Below are 16,479 nucleotides of genomic sequence, written 5' to 3'. Positions count from 1 at the left end.
TTCTGTTGTCTCCCTTCGTTCTCTTTCTAATCTCTACTGTATCTGGAGACTAGCCCTCCTTCTTCTTTAAGACATTTGTGACCTTCATTCATTTATTTATTAACCCACTAACTATTTATCATCCAGTACTACTCTGTGCCAGGCACTGTGCAAAGTAGAGAACACAGCAGGGAGGGAGCATTCAAAATCCCAACCTGACAGAACATTCTAGTAGATCGAGATAAACAGAAACAAGTAAACAAGTTATGGTGAATATCCTGGGGAAGAAAACAATCAGGACAAGGGGTATTGGGACTATGGGGGTAGGTGAGGGGTTTTTGTAAATTTACAGAGTCGTTGTGGAATGCTTACTGGTTAGGTGACAGTCGTGAGGGAACAAGGTATGGCACCTGGAAGAAAGGGTGTTCAGGCACAAGGATCAGTGAGAACAAAATGCCTGTGGTGGGAAAACACTTGCCATGTTGGCAGCACAGCAAGGAGGCCAGCATGGCTGGAGCGGGATAAGGGGTGGGGCGAGTACTAGATAACGGGATCAGAGAGGAACACACAAGACCAATTCAAGGTGTTGAAAGGACTTTGGATTTCATTCTGAGTAAAAAGAGAAGTTAATGGAGGATAGAGGATTGGGGAGAGACACACTCTGACTTCTATTTATAAAATTTCTCCCAGCCTAGCTTATGGAGAATAGACTGGAGGGAGGGGCAACATAGAATAGGAATATTAATGGAGGCTATTGCCGCAATCCAAGCAAAATATGATGGCAGCTCAGACCAGGACACTTACAGCAGAGCTGTAAGAGGTGGTTAGATTCTTGATCTGTTTTTAAGGTAGAGATGACAGGACTTGCTGCTGGATTGTATGTAGGATTATAATTCATTATATTATTTTCAAAGAACTGTGGTCACCGTCACTGTAGGTGTCAACTTTTTGCACACATCACATGTCATCACTAGTTGTGGGCACCTGCTGTTTCCTTCCCTGAAGTGGGAGCGTATGTGGGGATCAGGGGTGTGGAGCAGCAGAAACACCGTGTGGGAGCCTTGGGTGAAGGCTGTGTGGCAATCCAGAGCGAGTGTCGCTAACAACTCATGGGCCCACACAGGCAAGTGGCCAGGCTCTTACCCTCAGTGGAAAGAAGAGAACGAGAGAGAGGAAATGGTAAGGTGGCTGTGAGCATCAGCTTTCTTCCGTTCTTATGAAAGGTAATGGTGGAAAGTGGTCCCCTTCAAATCGTGTGCTTTTTCAGAGCTCCCAAGCTAAAGAAAAGTCCAGGTGGGTATGGGAGCAGTTTCTCCATCTTCGCTTAACAATGTCTGTGCAGTCAGACCCAAGGATTTCTGTCCCTCGGGGTTGTGAACACCTTCCAGATGTTAGAGCCACCGCTATGTTGCTGCACATTAGCAGAGTCTCGATGTCCTGAAGTCCTTCAACTTTACCCAGGGTCAGTCCACCCAATCTTTAATGTATTTATTCAACATGTACTGGCACTTACTGTGTACCTAGTACTGTGCTAAGTGATAAGGCTATAGGCAGATGGTCATTGCTCTCGTGGAGCTGGTAACCTAGTAGGAAGACAGACATTGGACAAACAGATCAGATAACTATTAATTGCCATGGTGAGAAATGCTACAAAAGAGGAAAAGTGTATGGGAGAACCTCAGTCTGGTTAAGGGGTTGGGGACTGGTCTTACTCAAGGTAAGAAGTCATATGCTGAGATCAGTGATATGTTGCTCTCTTTTCAGCAGTGGCCCCAATCTGTTACTGGGGAGACTGCTGTTTTGTCACGGGATAGCAAAGATTATCAGAGCCCTGGAACAGACACCTCGATTGGTTACAGATGCCATTTCAGTGTCCAGGTTCTTTCTTCCCTCCTTTGTAATGGCAGTCACACTGTTGATTGATACTCATCTTATAGTCTGTGGTGGTCCTTCTCATCTGATATGTGTCAAAGGGACAGATGCACCTTGGAGCTTTGCCAAGTGCTCTCTGTCTCTGTATCTGAGCTTCCGGTCAGTTATCCAGTTGTGTCGTTATTGATCCACAGGTAGTAGCGATCATTGTGAATGTCACTTCTCTTCTGAGAGTAGTCAACTCTTCTGAACATTATGCAGAAACTTAAGGAGGATACCTCTCCTGCAATCATCCTAGTCACTGACTTAAAAGGAAAAAAATAAAAGTACTGTCAAAGATCAACAGAAAAAAGGTTGTCCCGCATAAGAAGCAACCTTCCTCCTTGGGTATTGCAGAAAAGTGACATTTTTCACGGTTGTCTTTTGACAAGTATGTAAGAACAGAATAGTACATAGGTCCTTTTTTTTAGTCCCTTAATATTCTAAATCCTGGTGAGCCCATCAAAGGTGTTTTAGAACCTCTATTGTCTGTGTGCACATGATGGCGACCACCCATCATCTCCAGAAAGATTTCTGCTTTGCATTTTCCCTTTCCACCCTGCTTTCACCTCAGTAAAACCTCTAGGTGAATGGTGTTTGGTGAAAGCTACGCATATTTTCCTGGCGGTCCCCTTTGCTAAAAACTCCAGTGCAAGAGCTCCAGCTCATATTTTAGACACATGGAAAAATGAGGAACCAAAATAAACACATGGTTGCCTTGACAATCTGTAAGAGGCTCTCTCATGATCATTCTTCCTGGTTTTCTTTGGAAATAAATAGTGAGACACAGATACAATTTCTATTTTGTGGACCTCCTGCAAATGGTGCCCTGGCTCGCAAGTGACACAAAATACAACATGCCCCCTGGCCAGAAGCCACCTTTACTCCGCGGACTCCTCCAGGTCCCACCCAGTATCAGCTCAGGGAACGGTCACTGAGACCTGCTCTCAAGGCAGATCTAGTGCTGTGGGTGTGAAAGTAAACGAGGCACAGCAAGGGGGCTGTGACATTTGGGGGGAAACAGATGTAAGCAATTATTATTACATGGAGCAGAATGTCGCTAACAAGAGAAAGTATACAGAATGGCAGGAAATCACAGAAAAGGAGAAAATTCACGCCAAATGGGAAGACCAGACAAAGGAGGTGGAGCAGTGCTCACCAGACTGGGGAGTCCAGTTTGCGCAGGAGGAGACTTGAGTCTGACAGGGGCGGTCCGGGTGGGGGATGGGTAAGGAAGTCCCAGCTGAAGACAGAGAAACAGAAATCATAAAATTAAACAGTTTAACACTGACTTGTACACGTGGCTTCTCCTATGTCAGTTTAAGATATTTGCATATTGGTTTGTAAATGTACGTTTAAAAAGAAAAATGCAGTAAGCCTCTTGTTCCAAGATCAGAAAATGTGGGACATTGTCATAAATGTGTTTGAATTTCCTTTTACATTTTTAGATGCTCAGAGTCCTCATCCAGATTATCAATTTACAAACTTGCCATTAGGCAGGCCTTCCAGACAAAAAAGCTCAACAATTGCCATGTAATTGGTGAGCATAGTGGCCAAGGACAAAAGCTTCCCAGTCAGGTCTGAGTTCAAGACCCCACTCGATCATTTCCTAGCTTTGTATATACCTGACAGATTGTGCAACCTCTGCGCCTCAGTTTTCTCATCTGCAAAATGGGGATGATGATAAGGCTTATTTCACATTGTTTTGTGAGAGTCACATGAGATATTGCATGCCCTCTCTAAGCATGATGCCTGGCATGTATTAATGCCCAGTTAACATTCATTATTAGTGATTGCTCCAAGACATAGTGTTTGTAGGTTTTCTCTGAAGATATACCAATAGACCTCCATATAACTTTTCTAAATGTTCATTCTCCTCCAATGCAAGAAAATAAACCTGGAATAAAAACCATCTCCAACTTTAAAAAATATTAAAAACGAAAAAGTTCCCAGATTTCATCAGCCTGTGAGGTCACAGGTTCCTTTTGTCCCAAATCACAATAGTCTACACCCCCAGCTATATGCCTTCAGTGAGTTCAGTCTTTTTTCAGATATCCAAGCACTTTCAGGACTGTTTAGAAAATGTTTATGTCAGAAGGTGCCTCCCCCTGAAGCCTTGGCTTGCCACCATGTTATAGAGGCCAGTTTATCTCCCTCAAAGTGAGTTTCGTTGAGCATTTTCCTCTTCTAAACAACCCACGAAAAGGAGCTGTTGCTTTCTCACCCCAGCCTAAGACCCCATCCTGCATTCTTCAGTGGCTCTTTCCAGGACTTTTGTTTGTGGAAAGGATCACTTCCTTCAAGGGTCCTGTCCCTCCTACCAGGGGGCTCTCAAAAGACAGCGCAGCACCTCGGATCAGATCGTGGAATCTAATTTCCATTCCCAGCGAGGAGGAACCAGGGCTGCTGGAGGGAATGGCTGCTCCCAGCTCTGTAGCAGAAATACTCCAGATGAGCCTAGAGTACCGTGTTGTGTCAGAAAGCAAGGAAGTAGACGAATGAGTTGTGTCAAACAGAACAGGGACCAAAAAGAAGGTGCTCCCATTGGCGAAAGATGAGATCAGAATAATAAAAGCAACTCATTAGAATACATTGTGTATTAACATAAAAACATGAGTTCATAACAGTGTTTTGAAAAAGTGAGAGAAAGCAAACCTCATCGGGTACCATGGCAACAGCAAGTTTCATTCAGAGAATAGGTGCTTAAAAGGAAAGGACTAAGCATGTATCCTCTTTCCTGTATAAACTGTATTGACATCACCCTAGTTGATGACGAAAAATTCTTTTCTCATACAAAAATTCCAGCTAATACATGCCAAAGGGTGATAGAATCAGATCCTGTAACTTCCAATGAAATAATTGATTCGGGTAATGATCATTCACAGATGAAATCACTAAATGAAAGGTTGATGGGAACTTGGTGATGGAAGAGAGGAGGCTGTCACATCTGAGCCAGGATAGCTGCACTAAAAATGCAACACCTGGTTGTGGTGTGCTTCCTGATGGGAGGCAATTGGGTGCCCACAATGTCACATCTGAGGTATTGCGGCCCAAATAAATTGGGCCTGAATCTCATCCAGCCCCAAGAATAAATGTCACTTACAGGGACGCAGGGGGAGTAAAAGGACATTACAAGGAAGCAAAGAGGCATCTCCAGAATATGGGACATTCTGCAAGCCAGCCAATCCGGTTTCCAAACAAGTCAGTGACACAGGGGAAAGGGAGGGCAGGGGCAGACATCCCTGTTGATTAAAGAGGCTAAGAGACTCAATACCTAATATTATGTGTGGACGTAGTTTGAATCCTAATTCAAGAAAACCAACTGTGAACTAATTTTCTTTCAGAAACCAGGGAAATTTTGTTTTGGATTAGGTATTAGATGCCAAGGAAATGTCAATTTTGTTCGATGTTTTAATGGCATTGTGGTTATGTAAAAATGTTCATAATTTTCGATGGTGCATACTAAAGTATGTAGGGCTTTGCTTTAAAATACTTTAATAAATTTAAAAAGAAAAGGCACATGCGAAAATAAAGAGACGAAATTTTGATAATTGTTGGAACTGGGTGATTGGATATATGAAAAAAAGTTTTAAAAGTTCAGATGAAAGAAATGTGCCAAAATCTCGATGACTGTTGAAAGTGGAAATGGGTATATAAAGGCCTTTTGTATTTATCACTCTATTTTTTAGTATGTTTAACGTTTTTTCAACATATAAGGAAGACAAATACTGCAGAATTCTAAGATGTTGGTACATTTCTCCAAATCTGGGTTATTTGCTCTGAGATCTTAGCCTCCTGTGTGTGATTTCAGCAAGGCCTTCTCAGATGGACTGAACCAACCCCAGTCCCGCGTTCTGTGGCGCCCTCTGTGGACAAGAAGAGAAACTGACTGTCTTCCTTCTCTGGGCAGCCTCCCCCGTGTCACCCTAATCTGTGTGACCAAGCCCTCTCCTACATTGTCCAAAAATGAGCAGTAGTTTGCTAGTAAGGTGCAATCTAAATCCTAATTTAGAAAGAAACAGCTTCCTAAGGTGTGGAAAGGCAACTCTGCTCCAAGGACGCGATCTTCACGTTACTGGGGGGAGTTGAGCTTCTTGGAGCCTCCCTTCCCACTGGCTCCTTCCACAGCAGGACCTGTGCTTTATCTTGATCTACTGGGCAGGGACTTTCTGCCTCCAGGTGAATGCAAGCCACCACGTTTTGTATTTTTAATTGTGATCAAATACACATGAAATTTTTTTTTTACCATTTTAACCATGTACGTGTACAGTTCAATAGCATTCAGTACAGTCACATTATTCTGCAACCCAATCTCTAGAATTCTTTTCATCTTGCAAAACTGTAATTCTGTCCCCAATAAACACTAAGTCCCCATCTCCACCTCCTCCCAGCCCCTGGCAGCCCCTGGCAGCCACCGTTCTACTTCTGTCTCTATGGACTTGACTGCTCTAGGTCCCTCATATCAGTGGAATCACACAGTATTTGTCTTTTATGACTGGCCCATTTCATTGGCATCATGTCCTCAAGGTTCATCCATGTTGTAGCAGGTGACAGGATTTCCTTCCTTTTCAGAGGCTGAATAACATTCCATGGTATGGATAGAACACATTTCGTCTGTCTGTTCTCCATTGATGGATACTTGGGTTGCTTCCACCTTTTGCCTGCAGGGACTAATGCTGCAAACATGGGTGCCCCAGGGCACCGCTTCTTGCAATATAAAGTTTTTCTCACAAGGTTTCAAAAATCCCGGAAACAGCCCTCAGCCCAGGTTCAAGTTCAAGGTCCTGTGAGCTTCTCTCCCTCAAAGCTCCTTGCTGAGAAGGTTAAGCCTGTGTGAGAGGGAGGCACTGTGTACTCCTGACATCACAGAGCCCAGACAGTGGTTGCTGCCTTCTTCCTACGCTTCGTTTTAAAACAAGAAAAATAATAAATGCTGGCAAGAGGGTAAAACGTGGAAATTTACTCCCTTGCCCCTACTTCTCTTTCCCTAAGGGTGGGCTGCTATTATATGAAAAGGGTGTCTCTTTCCAAAAAAGCTTTATTCTAGACAGATGTATGTATGAGTCTAGTTTTGCTTTGTGTTTTAAAAAGTTTGTTTTCCCCTCAACAGTATATCACCTTTCCAAGCTGTGGGAAGGTGTTGGGCATCTAGGGTCGTTTCCATTTCTATGCGTTTACGAACAATGCTAAACTGAATCCCCTGGGGCATACACACACCCTTGCACGTTTAGGTACTCTTGTGGGATAGAGTGGCAATGGCAACTCAAAGGGTATGTACATTTCAAATGTTGGGCGGGACAGCTATATTGCCCACCCAACGGACTGGGCTAATTTACTTGTTAACTAACAAGGAAGATTTGAGTTTATTCTTTCAAGTTTAGGGCAAACATTCCAGTCTGTTCTTATTTGGTCACCAAATATCCTTGCCGTCTATACAAGCAAATCTAAACAGTCTATGCTACTCAATTAAAATCTGCTTGGAAAATCTCAAGTTAGTAAAATTATCTAATTTGAACAACTATTGTCTGCTTATAGCCTTAGGCAAATTTAATGGGCAAAAATCTAATTGTATGTTTCTTCAGGTGGTAGATTTCAGGATTTCTCCTTTGAGGTGTCAGGAAATACAAAGTTAATCTTGTAAATATCCCCATCTTTACATTCAGGATTGCATAAATATATTTTTAAATGCCACATCTCTTTTGGAAAAAACTTTTGCTCCCTACCGCCTTCCCTTTTTGATTTTTAACTATTTGAAAAATTACAAATTGCCCAGCAAGATCAAGTTCTCTACGGCTTTTGTGTTGACACACAGGGAGAAATGTCTGCCTCAAACCCCAATTTTAATTACTCAGGCCACTTGAATGGTTTGTGAATGCCTGCCTAGGCAAGCAATTTCACAATTATATTTCAAATATAAAGATTTCATTAAACAAGGCAAAAATTGCTCCCGGCACACAAATTTGAAAATGAGTAATTGGTCCCAGAGGCAACCGATACCGGGCGAGGAGGAGGTACAGGGAGGAAAGGCCGTGCACACCACGTTTATTAATATGTTTACTCTTCAGGAGAACAGCAAGCCCACATCTGAGCAGAGCCAAGCCTGCGTCAGCTCTCTCCATAGTCCTCAGCCCAGGGAATCCGTGGAAGCCCCGGCTCTTTTGTGCTCCCGGCGTCCTCTCCAGGCGTGTCTGCAGCGCGCAGGGGCGCCTCCGCTCCCGGGGCGCGCTGGGAGCGGCTCCCGCAGGAGCAGGCTGGCTGTCCTCCGGGGGAGATGGCATTGGTACACGCTCGATTGTTATGCGACTATTGATTTGCCTCATCCTGAGGATTCCAGTGGCTAAGTGACCCTCCCTCCGCCTGTCCCCTCCCTCTCTGGCTCCCGCCCTCCCTCTCCCGCAGCAGGATCTAAACGCTGCCGCTGGGCGCCCCTCCTCTGGCTCTTCTGGCTCTTGGATTCCTGAAGTTATTAGGAGAAATAAGGTAGCCGATGGGGACCACATGGAAGTTGTGACAGCTCCCAGGCGCGCCCCTTTCGTTTGAGCCATTACCTCGCCTTAGGAATTACCGCTGACACGTTGAATGAAGGAGGTCCCAGTGCCAGCCAGCCTGCCGGGATGGGCCACTGCTGCTGCAAGCCTTATATCTGCCTTCAGTGCCTGGACAAGACGGTACTTTGCCTTCCCTCTCTCTCTTCTCCCCCTCCCCCTTTGAAAGGGCACGGAGACTGCCTGAGCTGCCACCTGGGTCCCTCTCCCCTTTGTTGGTGAGCAGGAGGCTGTCCTTCCTGGTTCCAGCGTGCTGGTCTCCTTCACTCTGCAGTGCCTTACATAACTCTGGGCTCCTGCAGCCTCAGATGTAACTGTTGCATTTCCCAGAAACAGTAGTCAGCTCTGCTCAAACATCTTGAAACCCCAACTGCCAAGAAATCCTTGGAATATTCTTAGTGCATTTAATGCACCTGTGAGACCAGAGATACTCTAGGGGGGAGTTCATTTAGCTAGGCGTGTTTCTCTCTGCCAGGCGTGTTGCTAACTTTGAAAGTTTACCGCTCTTTCTCACAAACAGCGTCCATCCGTGTAATTTATCTTCTTAAGGGCAGAGAAGAAAACACCAGTGCAGTGATTCTCTCTGTGTTTCTTTGTATCACACGAGGTGAATAACACAGAGGTGAAAACTCACCAGCCAGCATCTGTGGGTGTGTTCAGGTCCTCAGTGCAAGGAAACTCACAGCCAGGGTACTGGACATAGAAGGCAAGCAAGAATTGTATGACAATTCCTGCACCAAGCCTTTCTTTGCTTTTGACATTTGCCTGTGAGCTTGCAGACGGATTAGGACATGCTTTAATTTACTATTGGAAATGTGTTGGCAAGAAATCTTGTCTCTGTGATATATTTCATTCTCATGTTCATTTGGATTTCTCAGAGATGCATGAAATGAGATTTATTTAACAAGGGGTTGAAATTGCCTCTACCCATGTGAAAATCAGCTGTATAGACAGCTCAAGGTATAGTATGTAACCAGGTGAAGGGAAATATATGGCTTAATATAAAACTCATTACAAGGAGGTCACTTGGGAACACCCTAGCGTTCAGTTCTGTTTATGAGCTCTGACCTAGGAGTACCACTGAGGAAAATTAAACGGGTATCTTAAGTCACCTAGTACTTTTGTTCCCATAGAAATAACTGTTTCAATGGGTTTGCCTTTTGCTATGTTTATGTACACATTTGTGTGCTTTTAACAAGTAGAAATACAAAACATTTTCATGCCATGATTTGCAAATCTAACACTGAAGTGATGAAGCCCGTTTTTTTCAAGAGAAGTAGTCACAGAAAGGTGTTGAAGGAAAATTTATAATTATAGTTATAATAAAAGGGAAGCATTTGCTACATGTAAAATATTATAATATTACTAAACCTTTGTACAAAATTTGTAGAAATAGAGGCTGTAATACGCAGACCTTTTTTGAGAAAAAAGTTTTAAAGTGAAACTGTCCTTTTTTGTTTCAAATCAAGTTCTTGAAAATAATGATCCCTGTGTCATTCTTTTTCATTCGGGGATTTTGGAAGACAATTAAATGTTATTTCATTTCTTTAACAGTGGGATGGTTAAGTAACTTTCAAACTTTTTAGTTTTGAAACTTCCAACTCAATAAAAATTATTTTTTTACTGACGAAAGCTTAAAAGCTTATACTGCTTCTACCAATTTTCTCACTGTTTACACCCACACTTGACTTTTCTTTGCTATGTTCTTAAATGATATTCCTGATGGAGAAGTTGCACATATGTATTCATGGGTGCTCATTTTAGGAACTAAGGGCTTTCTTTTTTGAAATTAAAAGAAAATCATTGTTTTATTTAGTTGCCCACTTTTCCGGAGATCTTCACAGGCAATGTGCCAAAATCATTTGTTTATTCAGTAGTTACCTGCATTGCCTGCGAGTGGTGTTATGGGATCCCTTTAAATCTTACAATAAAATCCTGTAGTCTGTTAATCAGCTCTAAGAATCGCAGCAGCATCATTGAAAGAGGCCTGATAAAGTTGTTTGTAAAGTTGTTTGTGGATCATTTAGCACAGCTTAATAACCCTTAAAAAAATAAAGAAACATTTCCTGAGAACTTTACATGGACACAAAATTAAAACTTAATTTTGAGAAATAAAAAATAACTTTTTTAACAGTTTGATCAGGGTGCAGCTCAAGATGTTCTGAAAAAAATGATAGGACAATTAAAGATACTTTTAAGTACTCAGTTTCAGAGATGGGGATAAGAAATACAAATCTGAAGAATTAATTTATTGGGAGAAACTATAGCATCTTGCCTAGAGTATAAAGAATAAAAATGTGTTAAATGAACAAATGGTTTTTAAGAGCTGATTGTGCTTATGTGTTTACAACTTTTGTAAAACCCATTCATTGACAATATTTATTACTGCTTGGCTCTGTGAGTAGGTATTATGGGGACTATCAAAGATTTCTTAAAAGGCACATTTTGCCCAATGGAGTTTACCAGTTATTTGTTTAGTTGTACTGCTACCTTTTTTGGAGAAATTATGACAAGTAGGCAACAATAACACATAAAGAGCAATTCAAACATTAGTACAAGAGTGGAGTATAATTGAGTGAAGTTATGTGGTTCTGGCCATACCTGTTTCTGGAACTTAGTGAAAGGAGAAATCAGTGCTGGGATCATACGCAAGGTTTTCTGGAACAAGTGGAATATGAATTGGACTTTGAGGAATGGGGAGGTGTTTTGATGAACTGGTGAGAAGAAGGTAGGCATGAGGTGTTTTGGCCGAGTTTGACGGAAGAAGAGGATAAACACTGTCGGAAGCTGAGCATATAGGAAGTGTGGGGAGATACCTTCCAGGCGGAAAGCCAGGCCCAGGTTTTTCAACTTGTGTTAACAGGAGTAGGGGTCCATCTTGGCCTTTTGAGCTGTCAATGTAAGAAATGTCCAAACCTGTAAAAAAAATGTATACGAGTTTATTTGAGCCAAACTGATGACATGCTGGGAAGCAAGATCTCAAATGCTCCTGTGAACGACAGTTTTGCAGTTTCTTTTTATACATTTGGACTTAAAGGAGAAAGTGTAAGGAAGATTACACGAAGGTAGGAGAAAGCAAGATACAGGACAGTTAACAGGAGGATGTGCTCTCTTAAGGGTGGTTACGCCTCCGTGGGGTCTGAAAAAGAGGATGAGTTTGGCATTTCAAAAGTGTGTTAGCCTAGATATACAAGAACAACGGACAAGGCTGGCTTAGGACAAAGATAAACCTTATTACAGGCGTAGGGTGTAACTACCCACTGTGACCTGGCCTGTTAGGGATTTATGATCCCATCACCCTGTGAGGTTACTTTCTTTCACATTTATTAGAGCTGCTTTTTCGTTCACAGAGCAGAAGGGCAATCTTTAGAAAGACTTATTCTACAGGTATTTTGAAAGGAAAAGTATGCCCCAGTGAGGACTTTGGGGCACCAGATGGATTCCCAAAGAGTTTATTCCTGGATCAAGCCAGCAGCTGTGCGTGTGCAGAAGCTTCTTACCCTTAACCTGCCAGAGCAGACGGTTCTTAGGGGCGTTGAGTTCTGAAGAGAAATAAACTAGATGTATAAACTCGAATGCCAACTTGTTTTTTAACAGTAAGAAATAGAACTGACAAGCAAATGAGTGATAACCAGCCCAAGAAACTGGTTATTTCTTTTCAGTGTCAACATCTAGCATCATCAGACGCTTTGATGAGAATGGAATCTGAGGCACAATATTTAAGCATTCAGTGGCCTCAGAGCCTGGGGTGTCCATGAGCCATCAACCCTGGAGCCTGACCTTCATGCAGCTGAGAAGGCTGTGTGAGTGTTATGGCTTCTTCTAAGCTCCCTTTGCATTGCTCACCTTGACTTGCCGGTTTAGTTTCTGCCTTGTCCCTTTAGCGGTTCATTTGCACATCTCGACCCTACCCTTTTCTGTGATGATTATAATCTCAGAGACTATCTTATTTCCCTTTTCTCTAAATTCTTAGTAGGGGCGGGAGTTGGGAGAGGGCCTCTCACTGTTCCTCTCAGGTATGCGTGGCTGATCTGACAGTAATAAATTTGGGAAAGTGATCAGAGGAAGATAGAACCCAGAAAGATCAAGAAACTCCACAAGTGTTTCATAAATGGATGAAAAATCATGGTACTAGCTAATTTTCCTTCCCTTTGCTCACTCTGAGATCCAGGTTTTCCCAGCATTCCATTTGGAGTCCCATTCCTTCTCTTTGGGCCCCATAATCTCTGTCCCTTCGAATTATTCTTTAGTAACCCAGGTAGGGCATGACGTTCGTTCCCTGATTAACTGCAGCCTTTTGGGTAAGCTAGTTGTTTTTGTAACCACTGAGTCTCCCTAACCTGCACAAGGGCAAAGGCTGGAATTAAGCACTAAGTTTAATCATTCTGATTTTTAAAACAAGATACAGGTTTGCTCATTTTTCACACAAGTAGACATTGACATGCATTTAAGAGTATTAAATGTGAATGAAACTTTCCCTTTGACCAGTCTATATTAAATTTCATGTCAACATAGAAAAGCAGATACAAAAATACGGTGGTCTGTATTAATTATATGTGAAGAAAATAATACTCATTAAGTCAAAGCATGGCATCGGTTGCTGCCTTAAAGCCGTAATAATTGAAATGAAAAACAAAAGGTCAGTCCACCTCCCAAAGGAATTTTCCACAGTTACATTATGAATCTGGCCAATCTTCACAAAACTGATATTGAAAATGAATGCGGCATTCACAAAAGGTGGTGTGAAAACAATGCGTAAGGCTAAGGCTTAGAAGTTCTGTTGAAGTCTCCTTATGGCTGGTTCATTTTGAAATACAAAAGAAAAATGTTTCCCTATAAGACCAAGTTCTACCAGGTAGAATTAAATCCTAACCTGAAGTCGTGGAGCCTGAAGTGAAAAGTAATATTGTTTGTGGGAAGAATGAAAAATTAATTTAACCTCTTTGTAATTTCATGTGTATGTATGTTACTTTGAATTTCAAAAACGCACAATAAAAAGTACACGGGTGATTCCGCAAATACCAGAATTCTATAGCTCTCTTATTCCGCTCCCTGCTGTGGTTCTTTTGCTTAGCCTGGGAAAAAGTGGCCCGGCTTATGAGGTTGAATGTTCCCGATCTGCACTGGTTTCAGGGCAGGCTAAAAAGACAGGAAAGATAGGAAAGATTAATTGGGAGTCTTTGGGCTTACACATATATATTTTTTAAATTTACATATACAAAGTCAGACAAGTAAGTTCAAGAACTTTCCACCGTGTAGTTACGTGGTGGAAAGGTCATGAACTTAATTGTCTGATCTTCATACATGCCCCACCTTTTTAAAAAATACCAGGTGAGGAAGAGGGAGCTGAGAAAAACACCCAAAACTGCACTGAATTTTATGAAATGACAATCAGTACCCCTTGTAGCCAATCAGGAATTTTTGCCGGGAGGATCAGAGCAGAGGCATAGACTTGGCAAGGAAAAGAAAAGGGCCCATCTGATGTGGGTGAGAGGCTCCCAGAAAGAAGCCCAGGTACTGTTTTGTGCCGCCAGTTCTCCTGGTCTGGGCCTGGGGAGCTCCCTTCATGTCCTCCTGTTTATTCATCCTTTGGTCTCAGGAAATCGCCAAGCCAGCCCTGCTCCAGTGAGTTATATATCATATTGTTCTATAATTGCTTATTCATTTACTGACTCTGGGAGACTCTAATGCTCCTTAAAGCAGAAATATTCTGCCTGGCACATAGTAGGCAGTCAGTAAAAATGTGTTGTTTGGTATACATTTCCTATTTATGGATTAGTTGGGGTGAAAGCACCGCAGTTTCACCCTCCATTCAGTTTTAATAACAAACAGGCTGTTCCATTGGTTTCTAATTTGAGGAGGGGCTTCTTAGATGGTTGGTGCCCACCAAGAACCACATGGAGGACGCTAACAGGACAGGCGCTTTCACTTCCTACCACCACCAAGTTCACATGGGCGGCCTCAACCACTGAGCAGATAACTCCCACTGACCAGGCACGCACAGTACCAGAGTGTGGCAGGCTTGCTTGGGGCCCGGCCACACATCAGTTGCTTGCCGTTAATGGGACGATTGGTCATACGCTTTGTGGGTTTCTGTAGCTAGAGAAGACTGAAGGCAGCATGAGTGTTTTTATCAGCTCCCTCTTCCCCACCTGACTATTTTTTTTAAAGGTGGCGCATTCTATGTAAATTTTAAAATATATATATGTAAACCCAAAGACTCCCAACTAAACTTTCCTATCTTTTCAGCCTGCCCTGAAAGAGTCTGTGAGCCGCCCTTAGCATGGGAATCGGTAGCAGACTTGCAGAGGTCTGTCGAGGGCTAGTGGAGGAGATGGAGGGGAGAGCTGGAGGTTTCGGGGGGACAACTCTCGGACTCCATCTGTGAATGCAGTGTACCCCTCTGCAGAGAACAGAGAACTGGGAGTGCAAAGCAGAGGTACGTGAGTAAATAAAAGAGGTAGTTACGGAGACACAGCTGCTGGCCTGGGGCTTAGATGGATGTTCTCCAAATGTCCATTTCCAGCTATGCCTGTCTCAGAGTAAACAGTCATTTTAGAGGGATGGTCTTCTTAGACTTTGCGATTTCTGGACTGTATCACTAGGATAGTTTGGATGCTTAACACTGAGGTCTATTTTTAGCCCGTTGGGGTGAAAGTAGCAGCTCATGTACTTGGCACCAGTTAGGAATTTTCCACTCATTCCCCATGTAGGGAAGCACTGATCTAACACTGGGCCGTCAGACGAGGCCTCGCTCAGGGTTTAGTCATCACACTGTGTCATGGCGCTGGACCTGGCTTAGGTGGGGGAACAAAGGGGAGTGGTGGCAGGAGATGCTTTCAGGGGGAGTCCTTGGGCCAGCCTCACTCCTGGGTGTTCAACAGGACAGAAGGACCTTGCAAGACAGCTGTTGGAATCTGTTGACCACCATGGATGAAGTATAACTTTGTGAGGCAAGCAGTCCAGAGTGACGGTCCCTTTAAGTTCACTTCTCGCCTGAAGGGCAGTGGTCCCGCAGGGTCCTGCATGTTGCCTCATTCCGTTGCAAGGCAGCACTAGCCATTCTGGTTTGTCCGGCAGAAAACAAAAGGTATCGTCATGGATGCAGAGAATGCACAATTAGAGAAGTTGATATTTCAAAGCAAGCACTTAAGGAAGAAGGGCTGTTGCCAACCTGCACAGGCTGGCCTCAGCAAGCAGAGCCCTGTGCCAGCACCTTAAGCAGCAATACATTCATTCAGAAGCCGTCAGAAGGGGCGAGGGGGTCGGGAAAGCTGAAAGGAAAAGCCAAATAGCTGCCCTATCAGAAGTTACAGCCTCTTGTGCGCTACGCTGACACACAACAGACACATCAACACCCAGGGCAAATACAGGGCGTTCAGGTGGTGGTGGGGGGATGTGAATGCACTTGGAGGATTTTCATGGAAATGGAGGTCAGGAGCTAATGCTGCCTCCCTCCCGTTAGACATGAAAATCTTCACAGTAATAAGCACTCAGATTCAATCTAGGGGTTGGTGCAATTTGGATCGTGACTTTGTGGAGAGAATCTCGGTGTGTTAGTGTTTGATGAAGAGTGTGGACTTTGTGTTAAAACTCCTGCGTTTGCCATTTCCCGGCTGGTTACTCAGACATATTGCTACAGTGTCATCTTCCGTAAAGGGGGTTAAAACCAGGACCCACTAGACAGTTTTTGGAGGAGTAATGAGGCTTACCTTGCTCTGCGCCTGACATGTAGGAATTGTTTGGGAAATGTTTGTGTTAATACTGACATTTCAGCCATCGGGTTTGTTGCTCACCCTGGACAGCGGACCCTTCTCTAGTAAGCCATGTGACTAGTTTGAAACTGGTTGGTTTTACAGCCTGCGCTTACAAAAGGGTGGGGATAACGGTGGTTTGGGGTCATGTTCACTCAGTCTTCTCCATCTCTCAATGGCCTCTGCTTCCCCAAATGGAGAGGGCACAGGGTCTCCAATCCCAGCTGTTTCGTTCTTGTTTCCCTTTCCGTCTCTTCTCTCTTCCCATCCCCTCCCTTTTTTTTCTTTCT

General features: G+C 43.4%; 1 protein-coding gene across 4 annotated transcripts in view; it reads left to right on the top strand.

Annotated features, from left to right (window-relative positions):
* MTUS2 (microtubule associated scaffold protein 2) overlaps positions 1-16,479 on the top strand; it is a 530,400-nt gene that overhangs the window by 454,645 nt on the left and 59,276 nt on the right. The window contains exon 1 of one of the 4 annotated variants that reach the window (XM_019736531.3): positions 8,113-8,558. The exons of the other annotated variants lie outside the window; for them this stretch is intronic. Coding sequence (XP_019592090.1) covers positions 8,505-8,558 — 54 coding nt within the window. The 5' untranslated portion in view covers positions 8,113-8,504. Of the gene's footprint in view, positions 1-8,112; positions 8,559-16,479 lie in introns of those variants that run through there. 4 annotated transcript variants of the gene reach the window in all.

The sequence above is a fragment of the Rhinolophus sinicus genome, chromosome 16, assembly GCF_057876585.1.
Source record: "Rhinolophus sinicus isolate RSI-liver-muscle chromosome 16, RSI-T2T, whole genome shotgun sequence".
NCBI lineage: Eukaryota > Metazoa > Chordata > Mammalia > Chiroptera > Rhinolophidae > Rhinolophus > Rhinolophus sinicus.
The sequence above is the reverse complement of the archived record's forward strand: the minus strand, read 5'-3'. Positions and strand labels throughout refer to the sequence as shown.